Source organism: Channa argus, chromosome 4 (assembly GCF_033026475.1).
Source record: "Channa argus isolate prfri chromosome 4, Channa argus male v1.0, whole genome shotgun sequence".
NCBI classification, from domain to species: Eukaryota; Metazoa; Chordata; class Actinopteri; order Anabantiformes; family Channidae; genus Channa; species Channa argus.
The window spans coordinates 458,364-481,234 of NC_090200.1; the positions used below are offsets into that span (position 1 = coordinate 458,364).

The 22,871-nt window shown below is 40.6% G+C and overlaps 1 protein-coding gene and 1 pseudogene across 1 annotated transcript; both read right to left on the reverse strand.

The window, feature by feature from the left end:
- Window positions 1-1,336: 1,336 nt before the first annotated feature.
- LOC137125478 (NLR family CARD domain-containing protein 3-like) lies at window positions 1,337-17,427 on the reverse strand (annotated as a pseudogene).
- A 3,092-nt stretch (window positions 17,428-20,519) lies between these two features.
- On the reverse strand, window positions 20,520-22,368 carry LOC137125531 (protein NLRC3-like). Its single transcript, XM_067501142.1, has 2 exons — window positions 21,253-22,368; window positions 20,520-21,080 (listed from the first exon to the last, which is right to left on the reverse strand). The coding sequence occupies exons 1-2, from the start codon at window positions 21,981-21,983 to the stop codon at window positions 20,906-20,908; spliced, it is 906 nt and encodes a 301-aa protein (XP_067357243.1). The 5' UTR covers window positions 21,984-22,368; the 3' UTR covers window positions 20,520-20,905.
- Between the last annotated feature and the right edge of the window lie 503 nt (window positions 22,369-22,871).

A 22,871-nucleotide genomic window follows, 5' to 3' on the forward strand; every position in this document is an offset into this window, starting at 1 on the left:
GTGGATCAGTTCATCAGAGGAGACTCTGTAGAAGGACAGAGTCCCAGCAGGACAGTCCACATACACTGCTACTCTGTTAGAGACTGAGGACGAGGAGATGAGTGTTTTTTCTTTGTTGTGACAAAAATAGTAACAATCATTATAGCACTCAGACTCCAAGACTGGATGTTTCTTCCAAACTTACAGTCTTCTCTGTCTCCTTCCCTTCTGATTCCTTTGTAACTCACTGATATATCAACACTTCCTCTCCACTCTACCTCCCAGTAACAGCGACCAGTCAGAACATTACTACACAGCAGTTGAGGCCAGTAGACAAATCTATCCTGATGATCAGTATATGACTGCTCCTCCTTCACATGTGTCACCTCCCTGTTGTTGTCAGACAGTTGTAGTTTCCTGTTCACTGTGTTTGTGTCAATTGTGAGTTGACAGAAATCTGATGGAGAGAACAAGACACAAACTGCTGCAGCTATTAATCCATCATCTGTTCGTTACTTGACACTTTGATGATGTGAATGAGTGATGTGACAGTTTGAAGATGGTTGAATGTTGCTGTTTTGTTTCCATCAATCTCATTAAAAACACACTTACACTTCCTCAGACCTGGTCTCAACCGTTGTTCTCCACCAAGCCCCACCCTGAAAGGAGGGGGGGGGTCAGAGCAGCACATTCTCTGTCAGCATACACACATGGATATTACATGGCTCTCAGACACACACTGTTTGATTCTTCTGTTCTAATGGAGGCTTGTATGTAGGGATGGACATTCAGCAAATACTAAAGGAACTGGAGTCCTTATCTTGGACTGATACAGCAGGGAGGGGACATAGGCAAAAGATTTTACTAGTTCAGATCAGTTTTGGTGTCAGACATTTGCTTTCAGTCTCACTCTGTCTTTAAATGCCATAAATATTATTTATGTAATTTTTCTATGTTGTTTACATGTTATTTAAATGTTTGTGTGATTTATTTAATTGTTTACGTAGGAACTATAGGTTTTCTCTTTGTTGCATACGGACACCTTTTAAGACAAGTGCTCGGTAAAGAAGAACATGTGGAGCGGTAATTTAAAGAGCTGAAGTTATGGTGTCTTACGTGATGTGTTGAGTTTCATAAGTTGTTTTTGTTTTGTTATATTTATTTTAATTCATTCTCTCCTGGATGTGCAGCCAGCGAGGTATGTGTAATAAGTTTGCATCCCGTTTTACATTTTATTTACGTATTTGATGTTTACGTTATCCACTACGTGTACAACGTGATTTGTCTATGTGATGTTTTATATGTTTAATAGTTCGACGGTGGATATACAGTACCTAAAGCAAGAGCAACAAGCGCTAATTAAGAGGGAATAAATCCATCAGTTTCAAAGAGCTTCGGTGTTGTGTCTTTCCTGGAGGGAGTGATACTGTCATCACCCAAACAAATGTGACACCAGAGGAAACAGCAAACTGGAGACAAATCCAAGAGGAGCAGCTCTGCAAACACTGCAATGAAAGTTTAAAAAGACTATTTTGTTGGTTTTCTTTAATCAAATTGTTGTAAATTTATTACAAAAAAAATCATTTTTGAGCATATTTGATGAGAATATTGGTCAACTCAAATTAGCATGTTAAGATTTCAGCAATAACTGACAAATCTGTCAGTCTACGGATACGTTTTTCTAGAAGCTCAAGTGTGGATGTTATTAAAATCATATGTCCATCAGTATGTCCTCTCAGGTGTTAAACTAAACCAATAATTTGTGTTTAACTATGTAAGAAAAGCCAAATATAGAGTGAACTGTCATTATCAGTGTAGATTAAAGTACTTTTCCACGTCATGTTGTTACAAAAAAAAGTGTAAATGTATTTTATTGGGATTTTTTTTGATAGACCAGCACAAAGTGGTGCATAATTGATGAAGTGGAAAGCAAATGATAAATGATTATACATTTTTCTTTTTACAAATCAACATCTGAAAAGTGTGGTATTTGTATTCACCTCCTTTTAAAATGACCCCTCCTAAACATCAAATTCATTATATAGGGAAATCTGGATCTTTCTAGGTCCCTCAGAGAAACTGAGGAACCTTTGGAACAATACCATAGCCCAAGCCCAGCATACAGAGGTTCAGTGAATGTGGTGTTGAAGGTGTGGAGGTGGATCAGTTCATCAGAGGAGACTCTGTAGAAGGACAGAGTCCCAGCAGGACAGTCCACATACACTGCTACTCTGTTAGAGACTGAGGACGAGGAGATGAGTGTTTTTTCTTTGTTGTGACAAAAATAGTAACAATCATTATAGCACTCCAGACTCCAAGACTGGATGTTTCTTCCAAACCTACAGTCTTCTCTGTCTCCTTCCCTTCTGATTCCTTTGTAACTCACTGATATATCAACACTTCCTCTCCACTCCACCTCCCAGTAACAGCGACCAGTCAGAACATTACTAAACAGCAGCTGAGGCCAGTAGACAAATCTATCCTGATGATCAGTATATGACTGCTCCTCCTTCACATGTGTCACCTCCCTGTTGTTGTGAGACAGTTGTAGTTTCTTGTTCACTGTGTTTGTGTCAATTGTGAGTTGACAGAAATCTGATGGAGAGAACAAGACACAAACAGCTGCAGTTATTAATCCATCATCTGTTCATTTTTTGACACTTTGATGATGTGAATGAGTGATGTGACAGTTTGAAGATGGTTGAATGTTGCTGCTTTGTTTCCATCAATCTCATTAAAAACACACTTACACTTCCTCAGACCTGGTCTCAACCGTTGTTCTCCACCAGGCTCCACCCTGAAAGGAGGAGGGGGGTCAGAGCAGCACATTCTCTGTCAGCATACACACATGGACATTACATGGCTCTCAGACACAAACTGTTTGATTCTTCTGTTCTAATGGAGGCTTGTATGTAGGGATGGACATTCAGCAAATACTAAAGGAACTGGAGTCCTTATCTTGGACTGATACAGCAGGGAGGGGACATAGGCAAAAGATTTTACTAGTTCAGATCAGTTTTGGTGTCAGACATTTGCTTTCAGTCTCACTCTGTCATCACCCAAACAAATGTGACACCAGAGGAAACAGCAAACTGGAGACAAGTCCAAGAGGAGCAGGCAAACACTGCAATGAAAGTTTAAAAAGACTATTTTGTTGGTTTTCTTTAATCAAATTGTTGTAAATTTATTACAAAAAAAATCATTTTTGAGCATATTTGATGAGAATATTGGTCAACTCAAATTAGCATGTTGGGATTTTATGTGATAGACCAGCAGAAAGTGGTGCATAATTGATTAAGTGGAAAGCAAATGATAAATGATTATACATTTTTCTTTTTACAAATCAACATCTGAAAAGTGTGGTATTTGTATTCAGCTCCTTTTACTCTGACACCCCTTACTAAAATCCAGTGGATCCAACTGTCTTCAGAAGTCACCCAATTAGCAGTCCACCTGTATGTAATTCAATCTGTTCCGTAGAGAACAAACAACATCATGAAGTCCAAGGAGCTGCAGAGATTAACAGCTCAGGTGAGAGAATCTGTCTGTTGTGTACTCTTGTGTATTGTGTTACGTCTAGGAGTACTGATGATGTCATTTGGCTTTGATGTTGCCTTTGTAGTTTACTTATTAGTTTGTTGACCCGTGGTCAAGGGAACAATGCATGGCAAAGGTTTTGTTACAAGGGGGGCGGCTCAGCTCAGCTACTGAAGGGAGCAGACGTGACACGGTAACTGGAGCAAAGGTAGAAGTGAAAGGTTCAGTGTGTAGCTGTGGAGGCACATGGTTTCTTCTATTGATTTCTGTTGATTCGGTCATACTTTGACAAACGGGTTCTGTGGGTTGATTGCTGTTCTTAAACTTGTATGTACAATTGGTCCTTCATCAGCTAAATTGAGAAGCAAATACAATAAATGTTCAGTATTTGTCATACAATGATCTCCGGAGTGAAGTACTTGCTGGACCATCAGATTCTAGTAAGATCACCTCTATATTAGTAAGAAACCTTCTCTGCACGGTTCAAACACTACTCAGCAAACAAAAAGAAGAAATCGATCCAGCTAATGTGGAAAAATGAAAGTCTCGCGGCGATAAAGAATTCTTTGCAAAGTCTGAAAAGTTTGTGATATAAATACCTCAGTTAAATAATCACTCCATAAGAGTAAATCTGAAGAGGATATTGAATGGCGATCAGGAAGGCTGGTTTGAGCCAAAGGCAAGTTCATTCAGATTATTTGGTGACGACGTTGTCCGTAGGATTAAAGAAGCACATCAGTGCATTGAGGAAAATGCAAAAAGCCACTGTCTTCCTGTGTCAGTCCCAAGTCTAGATAAACGCAGAGGGTGTGTCATGAAGGGTATCTGACATAAAACACATGCCAAATAAACATGCGAACCGTGACTTTCACACAGACTCTGATTTCCATACCCGGTTGTGGCCCGGGTTAACAATGATCGTAGGTAGGTGCTGTTGACCTACAGGGTACCGTTTAAAAATTGGGCTGCTGTTTGTCGAAAAAGGAGAGGAGGAAGGTGTGTTCGTAGGCAGAGAGAGAAGAGGAAAACTAAGAATATAGGACTGACAGTAGGGACGTCCAATGTTGGGACTATGACAAGGAAGGACAGAGAGTTGGTTGACATGATGCAGAGAAGGAAGGTGGATATACTGTGTGTCCAGGAGACCAGGTGGAAATGTAGCAAGGCTAGAAGCTTAGGAGCAGGGTTCAACTTGTTCTACCAAGGGTAAGATAGGAAGAGAGATGGAGTAGGAGTTATACTGAAAGAGGAGTTTGTGAGGAATGTTCTAAAGGTGAAGAGAGTATCAGACAGGTTGATGAGTCTGTTGTGAGTGGTTATGCCCCACAGGTAGGATGCCAGTTAGAACAGAAGGAGAAATTCTGGAGTGAGTTCGATGAAGTGATGCAGAGCATCTCCAGAAGTGAGAGAGTGGTGATTGGTGCAGATTTCAATGGACATGTAGGTGAAGGAAACAGAGGTGATGAGAATGTGATGGGCAGGTTTGATTTGCAAAGAGGATGGAAAGAGGCAGGAACATAGGGTGACAAATAAGAGCACAGGTTTAGAAGCACTCAGGTGGACTACATCTTGTGTAGACAGTGATTGTAAAGCATTGGTAGGGGAGAGTGTAGCCAGACAACACAGGATGGTGGTGTTTAAAATGATGCTGGTGGTGAGGAAGATGAAGAGGACTAAGGCAGGGCAGAGGATGAAGTGCAGGAAGTTGAAAAAGGAAGAATGTAGTGTAGTTTTCAGGGAGGAGCTGAGACAGACTCTAGGTGGTTTTGAGGTGCTTCTAGATGACTGGACCACTACAGCTAATCTGATCAGGGAGACAGGTAGGAGGGTACTCGGTGTGTCATCTGGAAAGAGGAAAGCGGACAAGGAGACTTGGTGGTGGAACGAGGAAGTTCAGGAGTGTATACAGAGAAAGAGGTTAGCTAAGAAGAAGTGGGACACTGAGAGAACTGAAGAGAGTAGACAGGAGTACAGGGAGATACAGCATAAGGTGAAGGTAGAGGTGGCAAAGGCCAAACAAAGAGCATATGAGGACTTGTATGCTAGGTTGGACACCAAAGAGGGAGAAGGTGGATTTGTACAGGTTGGCCAGACAAAGAGATAGTGATGGGAAGGATGTGCAGCAGGTTAGTGTGATTAAAGATAAGGATGGAAATGTATTGACAGGTGCCAGGAGTGTGATGGGAAGATGGAAGGAGAACTTTGAAGAGTTGATGAACGAGGAAAATGAAAGGGAACGAAGAGTAGAAGAGGTGACTGGTGTGGAGCAGGAAGTAGCAAAGATTAGTAAGAGTGAAGTGAGGAGGGCGTTGAAAGGATGAAGAGTGGAAAGGCAGTTGGTCCTGATGAGATACCTGTGGAGGTATGGAAGTGTCTAGGAGAGGTGGCAGTAGAGTTTCTGACTAGTTTGTTTAACAAGATCTTGGAGAGTGAGAGGATGCTGAGGGCTGGAGGAGAAGTGTACTGGTGCCCATTTTTACGAACAAGGGAGATGTGCAGAGCTGTGGCAACTACAGAGGAATAAAGCTGACAAACAAACAATGAAGTTGTGGGAAAGAGTAGTGGAAGCTCGGCTAAGGGCAGAGGTGAACATTTGTGAGCAGCAATATGGTTTCATGCCTAGAAAGAGTCCAACAGATGCAGTATTTGCTTTGAGGATGCTGATGGAGAAGTACAGAGAAGGTCATAGGGAGTTGCATTGTGTCTTCGTAGATTTAGAGAAAGCGTATGACAGGGTGCATAGAGAGGAGCTGTGGTATTGTATGAGGACGTCTGGAGTGGCAGAGAAGTATGTTAGAGTGGTGCAGGACATGTATGAGAGCTGTAAGACAGTGGTGAGGTGCTGTAGGTGTGACAGAGGAGTTCAAGGTGGAGGTGGGTCTGCATCAAGGATCAGCTCTGAGCCCCTTCTTTTTTGCTCTGGTGATGGACAGACTGACAGATGAGGTTAGACAAGAATCTCCCTGGACTATGATGTTTGCAGATGACATTGTGATTTGTAGTGAGAGCAGAGAGCAGGTGGAGGAGGTGGAGGTCTGCTCTGGAAAACAGAGGAATGAAGCTTAGCCGCAGCAAGACAGAATACATGTGTGTCAATGAGAGGGACCCAGGTAGAACGGTGAGGTTACAGGGAGCAGAGGTGAAGAAAGTGCAGGACTTTAAGTACTTAGGGTCAAGGGTTCAGAGCAACGGTGAGTGTGGAAAAGAGGTGAAGAGACGAGTGCAGGCAGGTTGGAACGGGTGGAGAAAAGTGTCAGGTGTGTTGTGTGACAAAAGAGTATCAGCGAGAATGAAAGGAAAGATGTTCAAGACGGTGGAGAGACCAGCGATGTTGTTCGGCTTAGAGACAGCGGCACTGAAGAAAAGACAGGAGGCAGAGCTGGAGGTAGCAGAGCTTAAGATGTTGAGGTTCTCTTTGGGAGTGACGAGGATGGACAGGATCAGGAATGAGGACATCAGAGGGACAGCTCATGTTAGATGGTTTGGAGATAAAGTCAGAGAGGACAGATTGAGGTGGTTTGGATATGTTCAGAGGAGAAAACTGTGAATATATCTGTAGAAGGATGCTGATGTTGGAGCTGCCAGGCAGGAGGTCTAGAGGAAGACCAAAGAGGAGATTTATGGATGTAGTGAGGGAGGACATGAAGTTAGTTTATGTGAGAGAAGAGGATGCAGAGGACAGAGTTAGATGGAGACACCTGAAAGGGAACAGCCAAAAGGAAAAGAAGATTTATCATTTATGACATGACGAGGACAATTTTAACAAATATGAATACTTTTTCAAGACACTGTACTGAAATAATAATTAAAGGAAAACTGTTCTTTTCTTTGTTGAAGGTAAAGAACCTCTATGTAGATCTGTGATCAACAGAGAGCAAAACGTTTCCAGCTGTTTCTCCTCTATCAGACACTGTATCTGCAGCAGGTGTCTCCATACCTGAGCGTGTCCAGTCTCCAACGTGGATCCTTCAGACCAGCAGACAGCAGCTTCACTCCTGAGTCTCCTGGATGATTGTAGCTCAGGTCCAGTTCTCTCAGATGGGAGGGGTTGGAGATCAAAGATGAGGCCAGAGAAGCACAACCTTTCACTGTGATCCAACAACCTGACAGTCTGCAGACACAACACAACACAGGAACCATCTGTTAACACTTGGTGTGTTTTTCCATTCTCCTGATGGACAGTTATAGTCTGCGTTGCTGAACATTAGTACAACAAAACACAAGTTAACTTTTTATTCACTTACATTTACATTTAGTCATTTAGCAGACGCTTTTATCTAAAGCGACTTACAAGTGAGGTACAAGGCAGCAAAAATCTATGTCGAGGAGAAAACATCAAAGCAAAGTCCTATCAGAAAAGTGTTCAGTTTTCGAGATGCAAGTGCGAGAAAGAGCAGAAAATAATTTATTTATTTATTTTTTTGTATAGATTTAAGTGCATAGGAAGATGCGGAAGAGTTCTGTTTTCAGCAGTTTTTTTATTGGGAGAGAGTCAGCTGAGCGTGCAGCGTTTGGTAGCTCATTCCACCATCGTGGGATCATTGCGCTAAACAGTTTTGCTTGGTGTCTTCTGTGCGGTGCTGGGACCACCAGACGTCGTTCGCCCGCAGCGGGCAGGAAGGATTGTAGACTTGAATGAGTGAGTTGAGGTAAGCGGGAGCTGTCGAGTTAACAACCCTGTAAGCAAGAGACAGAGCTTTGAACCTGATGCGAGCAGCAACAGGAAGCCAGTGTAGAGATCTAAAAAGTGGTGTGACATGAGTCTTTTTTGGCTGATTAAAAATTAGGCGATCTGCCGCATTTTGGATCATCTGCAAGGGTTTTATTGTGGACATCGGTAACCCCATCAACAAAGCGTTGCAGTAATCAAGACGAGATGTGCCCAGCGCCTGTACAATGAGTTGGGTTGTATATTCCGTGATGTAGGGTCTGATCTTCCTGATGTTGTAGAGAGCAAATCTGCTGCCCTAGAGACTGAGGAGATGTGGTCCTTAAAGCTCAGTTGGTCGTCGATGATGACCCCCAGATTTTTGGCCGATTTAGTGGGGACAGTCACTGTAGATCCAATGTTGATGCTGATGTTGTGCAAATCAGCTGGTAACTTGTCAAGTTAATTTAATTTATATAGAATTTGTAATTCAAAATGTTTCACATCACATTTAAAAAAACTATTAATACTATAAAATCAAACCAACATCATATAATGTTAAGGTGAAGTTTTGCCTAAATAAGTTTTATAATTTGTTCCATAATGACACCTTCTGTCCTTAGAACCTTGAGTTGTATACAGAAACCCCCCCCCCAAAAAAGCTAACAGGAAAAAAAGAATGAAAGAAAAAAAACCTGAGAGTCTCCAGTTGACAGTGTGGAGTCTTCAGCCCATCAGAGAGTAATTTCACTCCTGAATCCTGCAGGTTATTGTTACTCAGGTCCAGTTCTCTCAGACTAGAGGACTGGGAGATGAGAACTGAAGACAGAACGGCACAGCTTCTCTCTGAGAGGTTACAGAGACTCAGTCTGGAGAGGAAATAATGAACTGAAAATGTCAAAATTTCATTATAATGAAAATGTTTTCATTATATTGAAACAGATAGAAAACAAAAGTTTTCATGCAACTCACATAGAAATTTATACCTACATCTTAAATCTGGACTGAATATAGAAAAAAAAAACTCTATGTACCCGAATAAATCATCTCTATATAGATGCTTACCTGTGAGGTTTGACTAAATTTGGTATTATGTAATTTTGTCACAGGATTGTCTGATACCCTTCTTAAAAATACAACAGTTTAATATTATTGAACAGAAATGTAAGTCATCAACTGAACAACACAAAAGCAAATCATGGCTGAGCTTGTTTGTGGTACTGAGACGTAATGTTAATTTTCTTAACTCATTTAGGACAAACAGTAACTTGATCTGACCTGAGAGTCTCCAGTTGACAGTGTGGACTCTTCAGTCCATCAGAGAGTAATTTCACTCCTAAATCCTGCAGGTTGTTGTTACTCAGGTCCAGTTCTCTCAAACTAGAGGACTGGGAGCTGAGAACTGAGGACAGAGCCTCACAGCTTCTCTCTGAGAGGTTACAGCCAATCAGTCTGAAAATGAAAAAGAAAAGACACGATTCACGAGTTCATTATTTATGTCAACCATTACAATAGTAGCATTTTTATTATATTAATGTAAGCGATTTAAGCATATGTTTGATATGTCTACTTACAGAACTTTCTCAGAAGCTTTGACTACAGGCAGCAGCCTCAGAAGAGCCTCTTCTGAAGCACAATATTTCTTCAGGTCAAACACGTCCAGATATTTGTCTGATGACAGTAAGATGAAGACCAGTGCTGACCACTGAGCAGGAGACAGTTTCTTTGTGGACAGACTACCTGATCTCAAGTACCGTTGAATCTCCTTCACTAGAGAACAATCATTCAGTTCATTCAGACAGTGGAACAGGTTGATGCTTTTCTCTGTGGACAAATTCTCACCGATCTTCTTCTTGATGTACTGGACTGTTTTCTCATTGGTCTCTGACCTACGTCCTGTCTGTCTCAGCAGACCTTGCAGGTGTTTTTGCAGTGAAAATCCCAGGAGAAAGCGGAGAAACAAGTCCAGGTGTCCATTTGGACACTGTAACGCCACATCTACAGCACTGTGGTAGAAATGAGTCTCTAGACACTCGGAATCAGAGTCACAGTCATGGTCACTATCGCAGTCTGATTCTGAGTCTTTATTACAGTCACTGTCTTCATATGTCAGGAAGGTTGATTCTTTATTTGAGAGCAGATTGACTCCAGAGTTGAAGAATGTCAGATGGACTTGAAGAGCAGCCAGAAACTCCTGAACAGTCAGATGGACGAAGCAGAACACCTTGTCCTGGTACAGTCCTCTTTTCTCTTTAAAGATCTGTGTGAACACTCCTGAGTTCACTGAGGCTGCTCTGATATCGATGCCACACTCGGTCAGGTCTGATTCATAGAAGATCAGGTTTCCTTTCTGCAGCTGTTCAAAAGCCAGTTTTCCCAGAGACTCAATCATCTTCTTGTTATCTGGACTCCAGTGTTGATCTGTCTCAGCTCCTCCATCATACTTGATGTTCTTTAGTTTTAGATGAACCTCCAGGAAGTGGATGTACATCTCAGTCAGGGTCTTGGGCAGCTCTCCTCCCTCTCTGGTTTTCAACTCATCCGCCAGAACTGTAGCAGTGATCCAGCAGAAGACTGGGATGTGGCACATGATGTGGAGGCTTCGTGATGTCTTGATGTGGGAGATGATTCTGCTGGCCTGCTCCTCATCTCTGAATCTCTTCCTGAAGTACTCCTCCTTCTGTGGGTCAGTGAACCCTCTGACCTCTGTCACCATGTCGACACACTCAGGAGGGATCGATTGGCTGCTGCAGGTCGTGTGGTTATCCAGAGGCGAGCAGAGGGAAGCAGGTTCCCCCTGATGAGGTTTGTCAGCAGCACATCCACTGAGGTGGACTCTGTCACATCAGTCAGGATCTCATTGTTGTGGAAGTCCAGAGGAAGTCGACACTCATCCAGACCGTCAAAGATGAACACAACCTGGAATTCTTCAAACCTGTAGATTCCTTTGATTTCAGGAAAGAAGAGATGAACAAGTTCCACCAAGCTTAACTTTTTCTCTTTCAGCACATTCAGCTCTCTGAAAATCAATGGAAATGTGAACTGTATGTCCTGGTTGGCTTTGTCTTCAGCCCAGTCCAGAGTGAACTTCTTTGATAGTACTGATTTCCCAATGCCAGCCACTCCCTTTGTCATCACTCTTCTGATTGGTCCATCTCTTCCAGGTGAAGCTTTAAAGATGTCTTCATGTCTGATTGTTGTTTCTGGTCTGACTGGTTTCCTGGATGCTGTTTCAATCTGTCTGACCTCATGTTCATCATTGACCTCTCCAGTCCCTCCCTCTGTGATGTAGAGCTCTGTGTAGATCTGATTAAGAAGGGTTGGGTTTCCTGCTTTAGCGATGCCCTCAAACACACACTGGAACTTCTGCTTCAGGCGAGACTTGAGTTTATGTTGGCAAATCACATAAGATTCTGAAAAAAATAGAAATATTTGTGTAATAAGTAAAAATTATAAATTATCATACTCACTTTTGAAAATGCCTTTCTCTATCCATTTGCCAATTTTCCCATCAACTTAAATCTTTACAGAAATTTTCTTACTGCTCTGCAGACAGTCAGCCAGCTCCTCCTGCTTCATTCTCCTCAGGAAGTTCACTGTGATCTTCAGAAATGACTCTCTGCTGCTCCTCCTCTGCACTTCATCTTCACCATCCAACACCTCCTCATCCTCCCTCTGAGTATCTAAGCATTCTGGGTAATCTGCACTCAGACTGTTCCAGATCTTCCTAAGTTCGTTTTTCACAAAAGTGACAATGTTGTCCTCCAGCAGCTGGAACAGAAAACTATATGAATGACACAATCCAAGTAAAACCATGGAGCTAAACATCAGATCCATGTTGGACAGACTGAAAATCCACTGGTCTAAAAGTGCAGCATGGACAATATTGTGGACACAACAGATAGAAAAGTAGTAGTTGTACATGTACAGACCATAAATATGGAGTCCAGGTGTTTTTGATGCTGCTGGGCAGACTGACCACTGGAAACCTCTGAGCTCTGCTGGTCCACTCTGTGGAGGAACCAGGAAGAATGAGCTCTCATGTCTGTCCACACAGAGACACGAGGTAAATATTTCTTACTTTACTGAATCAGATAATTTTCTCTTTAATAGAACTGCTTGTAATGTTGATCCCACTGTGAATCACCAGCTTTTAATGTACTGTGTTGGTTTTCCTGCTTGTCAGGTTGATCTGTTATTGTCTCCTATAAAACTGTGCAGCAAAGCAATTTCTGCAACAAGTTCATAACTTTGGTAGAGTTGTATATGGTCTCTTCTTTGATTATATCGCCACAAAGTCTCTGTAAGGTCATTGTACAGAGTTAAGCAGAGCAAACAACAAAGTCAAGACCATCTGAAAAGGAGGTTCTTGGATTATTTTGACTTGAGTGGATTTTATTTGCTTTGTAAAAGCAAAACTCAGAAACAGCAGAATTGTGTGATCTTACATTTGTAATTCTAGCATGAATTTAAAAACACTATTAAATCCATCTACTGACTGCAGACTGTGAGAAAAAAGACCCAGAAAACAGCCAAACAATGTACTTAAGTAATTAAGATAAAGTAGAAAAAGCCGTTGCTCACTCTGGTTCCTGCCCCCAGGTGAACAGGGTCTTTAACCAATGAAAACCTGTCAACTTAGTCCATAATGGATCATGGTAAAAACTGTTCTTGTGTTAGAAAATGAAACTGAGCAGATATATGAATGTCAACATTCACAGACACCTCAGTCCTTCTAGCAGCATGAATAAAAACACAGTAGTGTTCAAAGTAGTGATCAAACTTAAAGCTGACTCAGTGACTGATGGTCACATTACAGGCTGCAGCAACAGAACAACAACAAAGGTCAGTGAAGGTAAACAGATAATCCCCTCTGCAGACATGTTGTTACATACTGGTGTCCACATAACTGGTGCACAGAAGAACATGTTTGTGACTTGATGACAAGAACAGTCAGGATAATGAATCTAGAACATTGGGAAATGTGGTCTCACAGACGGAGCTCCAGTCAACATTGGAGTTTACATTTAGTCGCTCAGTTGTCAAACTGCTGAACTTTTATTGACAGAAGATCCAATGGACACATTTTAAAATGATGGTATTGTCTATGTGAAGCTAGGACAGTTTCACAATATTAGATGGTCTGCCCAAAAATAGGAGACTCTGTAGAAAACATGGAGGCTTTACCTGCCATTCAAATTCCAGTGACCACTTATGATAACAGGGACCTAAAACATACCTGCATAGTGCTTTCAGTGTTTTCTATAGCTATTGGACAGCTGACACTTCTGCTTGACAGTGAAGTTCAGAAAAGAGATGAGGACATGGACACGGCTGATGTAGTGAGACGTCTAATTGATGAGTGTGAAAACAGATATGAACCATGTGATCAGTTTTTACATTTTGATCAACAAATCTAGCAGCAAGCCTCAGAAACATGAGGAAAGCTTGTCTATAGACAGGGAATCCACTTTAAGACATGCACTTAAAGAAAAACAGCTTCATCTGGGTCTAACTTGGTCAACATAGTGAAGACAAGCAACTCAGAGAGTTGCTCAAACATCTACAAGGTTGCTCTGATGTCCCTTATATTGCCTTGAACAGTGCTACATGTGAGAGGGATTTTCACGTCTTAATGTATTAAAGACCAAGTACAGATCCTGCCTGTCAGGTCCTCACCTTCTCATTCCTCATGGACATCAACTTGTCAACAATGACAGAGACATTTGATCCAAAACCAGCTGATGACTTATGGATGCAGTCCCCTTATTGCATTTTTGTACAAAGTACTCACATTCTCCATATTGTGTAACAAATAGAAACACTGACTGTCCTCCACTGGTTCGAACACAGCTACTGCAGTTGTATTTAACTATTGGGCAATGTCTCCAGGAGTCTGAAAAATACACCATCACACAGCCTCAGAAGTGTAAATAAGTCACTTTCCACTGTAGATTTGTCTTCACACAGCTTTCACACACCAGAACAGCAGAACTCTGATCTCTTCATTTCTACCCACAAGTGGTTAAAAAGAACCGTTCATCAACATGACATCATGAGCTGCAGCATTTACTGGAAATCTGGATGTAGCCTGATCCTGACTGCAGGTAAAACTTGAACATGAGCTTCATAACCAGCCATTTGAGAAGGTCTGTGAGCTGCTGTTTAGTGAGAACAAGCCTGATGAAGCAGAAATCTCTCATTTGCATCAGCTGCTGACATTGGTTCCTATTAGTATTTCTAGTAGTTAGCAGATAGCTTAGCTAGTTGCGCTAACACTGATGTTAGCTCTTGATCCAGTGGGCCTCTGCCAAAGCAGCAGAAAGTGAAAGTTTACTTGACTCCAGCTCAGATCTAGTGATGAAATAAGAGCCCATCAGAGAGAAACAGCAAAATGAGAGCTCCAGGGGAAGCAGGAGAAGCCCCAGCTAAAACAGAGCTTTAAGTTGACTATAGAGTGCTAAGATTTACTAGATTTACAAAGCTTTTCCATGGAAACTACAGACCCAAAACAAGATGACACTAAATGTAGAACAGCTCAGGTAGTTATCAACGATTTAGTGTGTAAAGCTCCTGTTATGAAATCATGCAGCTTATTAAGACAAAGAAACACGAAGAGTAGTTTCTTATGATAAATGATAAAAGTGGTGCACATTCACTTTTTAACCTTCAGCCACAGAAGATTTTTAACAAAAACAGCTCAGTGAAAAGTGAAGATCTTCACTCTGAAGGATTTTAGTCCATCAGTTCATTTCTCTCTAAAAACGAAATAAATCAGCAGAAAACAGGATCTGAACAGAACAGTGAACAGTGTGTAACTGGACTAAAACTACTACTTCCTGTGTTTTCCTGTCACCTAGTGAACAGTTTTCACCACTGACGACACAACTTTACTTAAAGTTCGAGTTTCATGTTTTTCTAACGTTTTTTTAATAGAAACATGCTACATAACTTGATCCGTCTTATTGTGGAGATGTTGAACCCTCAGACAACAGCACTGGCAGCAATGCAGAAACATTCACTTCTAAAACCATTTGAATGAGCCTCATTGTTCTGACCAATCACAGAATTTAAGTATCTTTATAGCATTTACTGTTATTTCATAAGACTAACAGCTGAATGACTGGGCAGAGTGTGGGGCAGGAATGTGCAGGGCTGGGTGGAGCAGAGTGGTGTCTCATGTAGCATTAGCTTCATAGAAGATGTTTATTGTAGCTTTAAACCAGAGGATAAATATAGAAAAAGCTCTAACAAAGTGTCTGAAAACAAACTGAGCTGATGTCTGATGATCAACACATATTAGTAGAACAAGTACATATACTGTACACACAGCAACAGAAGGCCAAATCAAATAGACATAGACAGTCTGATTTTCTTTTTTTTTTTTGTCCTTTCGGCTCATCCCGTGAATTCAGGGTCGCCACAGCGTATCATTGCCTGCACGTTGACTTTTCAGAGTTTTTATGCTGGATGCCCTTCATGACCCTCCCCAATTTCTACCGACTTGGACCGGCACTGCACAGCTGGTGATGGGAATGGGCTGTTAGGGGTTCAGTGTCTTGCTCAGAGACACTTTGACATATAGCCCGGGACCTGGGATCGAACAACTGACCCCGTGGTCCGTGGACTACTGCCTTTATCAACTGCCCCGAAACATTAACAGTCTGATGACTTTAGTAAATCAAATATCAACTGGAAGAATCTGAAACTGATGTTTTACTCTGTTCACGTTGGAGCTACAGAAACACTCAGTCACTGAGCAGTGATGTGTTGAAGTCTGTGTCTCCACTGACTGCAGACAGAACAAACCTGATAGGAAGTTGAAAATTTGTCCTGTCATCACATTAAATCCTGGCGTTAATGTTGGTTCATCACAGCTGATCTGAGCTGACGTTTGACGTTTGAAGCACAATCAGTGACGATCAGCGACTGAGAACAGGAGGCTGCTCCATTCATGATTTCTACACTGAGCTTTGCTAACAATGTGTCAGAACTCAGCAGGGAGTTGGTCTGATGTGAAAGATAATTTCCCACATTCACAAACTAGAAACTGGACTCACAGGCTGAAACTCAGCTCTGTTTAAAAAGAGTCTTCAGGAAGCTGATGTCACATTCATCTATGAAAACAGGGGGAACCACTGAACATGTCTAAATACAGAGGTACATCCCTCTGCTCTCTCAGTGTTCTGTTTGTCTAAAGGGAACAAGTTTTCTCCCTACATTTGTTGACTTTGTTCACATCCACATTATTAAATGATGAAAAGATTTGATGTGAAACGAAGGAAAAATGAAATCAAAGTTTGTGGACACGGATCAGAGCCCACCTCTACTTTTAAACTACATTTCTTCAGGTCTTTTCAGCCACACAACAATCATCCTCCCTCTGAAATATCACATCATCTCCACGGACATGTTTCTATATCTGTGAGGTCACTAACATCACATTTTACCTTTTTCCATCAGAGGCTTGATGTTGTTTAAAATCAATGTCTCGATCATTTGACTGGTCACTCTTCATGGACACACAGCTGGGTTCAGGTCCAGAATCAGCACAGTCTCGTCCGCCATACATCCTGGTAAACAGAGGAGACCATAAGAGAGGGAAATTCACTTTTTAGTCTTCAGTCAAAGAAACTGGTGGAGAATCTAGAAACTCTCAACGAGAACAAATTTATAAAAGTAAAATTCTTCACTCAACATTTCAGTTTATTTTCTCTATAAAAACCGGATTAAAACTATAACACAGGTGAAGACACTTTTCTTCAGACAAGCTTTTAGCTGACTGGGCACTTATGGTTACATCTTTCTTGTAGAGGTGTTTTAATTTATATTTGAATTCTATTGTCTGTATTCTTTGCTCTTTTTCACATTTTGTAAAAGACTTTGTGATTTTATCCGTGAAAGATTCTTTATAAATAAAATTAACTTACTAACTTATAAAGAAGAAACTGGACGTGAGTCGCGGTCTGTTGTTATTCGGAGACAAAATGGCGTTAGTTGTTGTTCGTCAGATTGTGAGTTAGTTTAACCGATGAGCAGCAGATTTGTGCTGTTTCTAGTGGAACAAACTAACAACAGGAACACAGAGTCATTACAGAGGAAAACTCAGAATAATCTCACTTACTTTACATGGAGGAGAAAACCTGCAGAGCGACGATCAGAGGAAGTGAAACTGATGGGAGGGGTTCTTCAGGGGCGAAACTTTAGAAAATAGGAAGTGACGTTTGTCACATGCTGTCGACAAACTTTCAAAGGTGGAAGGAAACATCACAGTATGAGGAGAAATCAACACACAGCAGCAGCGGCGGCGTGATAAGAAGTATAGACAAATGTTCTCCATCCAAAATAATGTCCACGAGGAACAGAAGAGGAAACAGAAAGGAGGATGTGGTAATGAGCAGACTACAAATAGGACACATTAATCTAAATAGTACTCAGAGAGACAGAGGACATGGTGAGTGACTGTAGAAGACGAGGACTGTTAAGTGTCGGGCTAAACGACATATTGGAGCCAAATAACCAATGTAGAGGATGTTATTCATTTTTCAATAGAACAGACCTGATCTCTAGAAGAGAAGAATATAGAAGATGTAGGGAGAGAGAAACCAGAAGATGGCAGCAATGCAACAGATGGGATGCTGGCTGCCAGAAAACCCCAAAGAAGAAGAAGAAGTTGTTGAAAGGATAGAAATGTAGTAAGCAGAAATGTTGGTTGATCCTCAGCAGTGGGAGAACATCTGTGTTGTAGTCAGAAAACAGTAGCTAACTAGTGATTCCTGAACAAACGTGATCTGATGATGATGTTTATTACTAAGTTACTGCTACTTCTGTGAGGAAACCAACAGTCAGGTCCACATAAAGACTTAAAGGTCCTAATCTGGGTTTGACTGGTTTTAAGGTGGAAATACAGATGTTTGGTTGTAAACCGGACTCGTGCTGCCTTCACAAGCTGCTGGGAACTTAAATGTCTTGTCTTATGTGAGTTTTGAAACTTCAATAAATCCAAGTTTAATGAGAAAAATCTGCCGAGTCATAATCACTGAAACACAGAGTAGTTTCTAAAAATGAGGCTCTTGCTTTGTAAAACTAAACTTGGGTCATAAAGTTCAGACACACAGGAACTTTCAGTTTGTTGGAAACATTTCTGTCACTGAGCGTTTTACGTTATTTTTCCTGATTTTAATCTGTATTAATTTAGACAAAATAAAGCACTGATGTTCACTACTTTAGATTTTACCTCCATTTGTTAAAATAAAAACATTTGTCCTATAATGTTTTTCTTACTCCTCAATAAATGAACAGAAAATAAGGAAAATAAGACAAAAAGTGATGGATATTCACCAACTTTAATGAGTCAGATGCTGTTGTCTGGTGTAATGTCTGGTGAACTACAACTAAACTACAATTAATCTATTATCATTTACATAAGTAGTTATAAAGTAAACTACGATTTTTATTATTTTAAATAATGTATACAAGTTTTCTAGTGTTTAGTTTTCTATGTGTTAAAAGTGTAAATACGGTATTTATTCCACAATACATATTTTTATGTGTATTAGTGAGTGTAGCTCTGTTGTAGTTTATAATGATGTCCACGAGAGGGAGACACTGGACCAGACAACAGCATCAGAAACATTTAAATTAGTAGCTATTATAATGAAATAAACCATTAAAAAACTGAAATTATGTTGTCTACAGTTTAATCATTTTTATCTATGATATGTATGAGTTTGACCATTTGTATGCCACTAAACACTGATCAGGCATAACATTATGACCACCTGTGTAATTTAATACAAACCAATACAGCAGCTCTGTCATGAATTCTACTGTTACAAAGTTAGAATTCCTCAGTTTTTAGGCTGAAACTGTCAGAAAGGTGATAATTCCTCTATGTATTTAATATTGAGGTCAGGGTTAGAGGTTAGGGTATTGTTTTTTTTATTGTGAAAACAGGAAAAAGCTCAAATTAAAATGAGCTAATAACAATTTTAATTTCAAACTCTTTTATTCCACACTCACAGTATAACTCTCTACAACCACTTATTCTACTACTAAAAAGCTTAATAATAATAACAATAATAATAAGTGTAATTAATTTTCAAATGACTTATGAAAAAGTAAATAATAAAGAAAATTCTAAAAGTTATTAATTTTAAAAAGCTACAATAAATAAACTTTGTTAGAGAAGTAAAATATAATATTTACAAAAATATAAACTGGCATTTGTGGACATTAGAATCTTTGTTCTGGATCAGGACTTAACAAGCTGATTCACTATTTCTCTGTTTTTCCTCAGTTTGATTATGACGAGTCTGAATCTCGACAACTGCTGGATGTTAACACATGCTTTTTTTCTGACAGGTACAACCTCAGTTTCTGACCAGCTCACACACAGATGTGTTTCCAGATGTCTTTGGACAAAACTGTAATAACGTCTGATAATGTCAGTGGAGATAAAATACAGAAAAAACTTGATGAGCAGTCAGCAACATGTTGATCCTGTAATGATGGAAGCTTCATCTTTAAAGAACTGTAAGAGGAACAAGTTTACAATGAATCATTTAGAACTGTTTCTACAAGAAACTGATTTAATCCATGAATCTTAGTGAAGGAGACAGACATGTACAGACTGAACCATCTGTCCAACACTGGACCGTGGTCCCTAAAACACTGGATACAGACACAACCAGGAACCATCCCACCAGGCTGCAAACCCAGCATACAGAGGTCCAGTGAATGTGGTGTTGAAGGTGTGAAGGTGGATCAGTTTGTCAGATGAGACTCTGTAGAAGGACAGAATCCCAGCAGGACAGTCCACATACACGGCTACTCTTTCAGAGACAGACAATGAGGAGATGAATGTTTCATTGCTATATTGCCTGACAGAATGTTCATTATACACACTAAGATGATAGCAGATGAGACTCCAGGACTGATTGCTGCCTCCACCGTTTCCTTTTCTCCTGATTCATCTGTAATTCACTGAAAAATCAATCCCTCTGCTCCACTCCACCTCCCAGAAACAAGGACCAGTCAGAACATTACTACACAGAGCTGATGCAAGGAATCAAATCTGTCTGGATGATCAAGATATAACTGATCCTCCTTCACAAATGTCACCTTCCTGTTGTTGTCATACAGTTGTACGTTCCGATTCACTGAGTTTGTATCGATTGTGAGTTGACAGAAATCTGATGGAGAGAACAAAACACAAACAGCTGCAGTTATTAATCCATCATCTGTTCATTTCTTGACACTTTGATGATGTGAATGAGTGATGTGACAGTTTGAAGATGGTTGAATGTTGCTGCTTTGTTTCCATCAATCTCATTAAAAACACACTTACACTTCCTCAGACCTGGTCTCAGCCATCGTTTTCCACCAGGCTCCACCCTGAAAGGAGGAGGGGGGTCAGAGCAGCACGTTCTCTGTCATCATGCACACATGGACATTACATGGCTCTCAGACACACACTGTTTGATTCTTCTGTTCTAATGGAGGCTTGTATGTAGGGATGGACATTCAGCAAAGACTAAAGGAAATGGAGTCCGTATCAGTCCAGGATAAGGACTCCAATACAAAGTCTATGTCCATGCACACATTGGTGAGTTGGTATTATATAAACCAGAATGACAGTGGGACAGAAAAAATGTTTCTAGCTCTTCCGCCTCTATCAGACACTGTATCTGCAGCAGGTGTATTCATACCTGAGAGTGTCCAGTCTCCACTGTGGATCCTTCAATCCAGCAGCAGCTTCACTCCTGAGTCTCCTGGATGATTGTAGCTCAGGTCCAGTTCTCTCAGATGGCAGGGGTTGGAGCTCAGAGCTGAGGCCAGAGAAGCACAACCTTCCTCTGTGAGAAATGAGGACAGGGCTTCACAGCTTCTCTCTGAGAGGTTACAGCCACTCAGTCTGAAAGACAGTGATGTATGAAATGACAAGTTTAATGATGACAAATAAGGAAATGCAGTGTAATACAAGGAAACAAGTAATAAATTATGTTATTTATCTTATTTTTTTTTTTATCAAGTTTACAGCAGCAGTGTATTTAATGAATAAATTTACTCTTTATCGTTGTACTCACACAACTTTCTTGGAGACTTTGACCACTCCCATCACAAACAGAAGATCCTCTGAAAGGTCTGGACAGTTTTTCTTGGGGTCAAGCATGTCCAGTTCTTTACCTAATGACACTAACATGAAGAGCAGCGCTGACCACTGAACATGAGACCAGGAGAGACTTCCTGATCTCAGGTACTGTTGGATCTGCTCCACTAGAGAACAATCATTCAGTTCATTCAGACAGTGGAACAGGTTGATGCTTTTCTCTGCAGACAGATTCTTACTGATCTTCTTCTTGATGTACTGGACTGTTTCCTCATTGGCCTGTGAGCTTTTTCCAGTCTGTCTCATCAGACCTTGTAGGACAATCTGATTGGTCTGCAGTGAAAGACCCAAGAGAAAGCGTAGGAACAAGTCTAGGTGTCCATTTCGGCTTTGAGGGGCCTTATCAACAGCCCTCTGGTGGAAGTGCATCTTTGGAAAATTGTCTTTTTTAGTCTTAGACTTCTGGGAGGTTGATTGTCCTTCTGACAGAAGATTGACTCGAGAGTTGAAGAAAGTCAGATAGACATGAAGAGCAGCCAGAAACTCCTGAACACTCAGATGGATGAAGCAGAAAATCTTGTCCTGGTACAGTCCTCTCTCCTCTGTAAGGATCTGTGTGAACACTCCTGAGTACACCATAAAATCGGTGAAAATTGGACTGTATGATACTGTAAAAACACTCATTTTCCCCTGCAATATATATTGCATTATGAAAAATTACAGAAATGTTCACCACATGGATTGACTGTGTTTGGAAAGACATAATTATCCAGAATGAGCTGGGTGATTTTTTAAGTTATAGAAATGTGTCCAATATCTCTTAAATGGTGTCTCTCCTCTCACTTCATTCACTCTGAAATGCAAAATGCCTCCATTTTAAAATCTGACCATGCATCAAACTGCACTCAAATGAGCAGTCTGAAAGTCTGAATAGAGGCTAGAAGCTGCAGAGTTACTCTGGAACAACAGCAGGACTAACTGAAGAGTTGAAATGGTTTTAAAATGATCAAATACTCATAACTAAATACTTACTGTGAACTTTCATTTGACAGGTCCCTCTTTAAGACCTAGTTCTCTGATCTCTACTGTGTCACCACACATTAACACTGTACAAATGACAGAAATGGGTCACTTCCAAAGTAAAGCCTATTGAATTTATACAAAGATAAACAAGATGCATGCTCGCTAATACAATTCACACAAAAACTCTTTAGCTTTAGAGGATCATACACCAAAAAGGATGGATGCCACATCTAAATTCACTTTAGTCCTTTGCTGCTTTTAATTCTTTCTAGATTGAAAATGCGACACTGATTATCCTCGGTTTTGCCCTTTACAAAATTAAAATGATGCACATCACTGGTCTAAAAGACATAGTTTTGGTTTTGGTTTGGCTGGTGAGTGTTGAATGGTCCAACATGACTGGCTGTGACTTGAATCACTTTGCTAGGAAGGGACTAAGTTATGGACTGTACTTTGCCAAGACACAAACACTGTAATAAAGGCTGAACGATTTAGGAAAAGAATAAATTACTAACATGACATTTTTTGCAAAAGTCTTATTCTGATGTAATAGTTGGAAGTCAATGGAAATGG

What these genes read in the sequence shown, in the direction of transcription:
- LOC137125531 (XM_067501142.1), bottom strand. Translation starts at nt 21,983, where the DNA reads ATGCAATATATATTGCAGGGGAAAATGAGTGTTTTTACAGTATCATAC. An exon ending in AAAGTCTCCAAGAAAGTTGT is followed by an intron (nt 21,081 to 21,252) that starts GTGAGTACAACG and finishes ACTGTCTTTCAG; the next exon opens with ACTGAGTGGCTGTAACCTCT.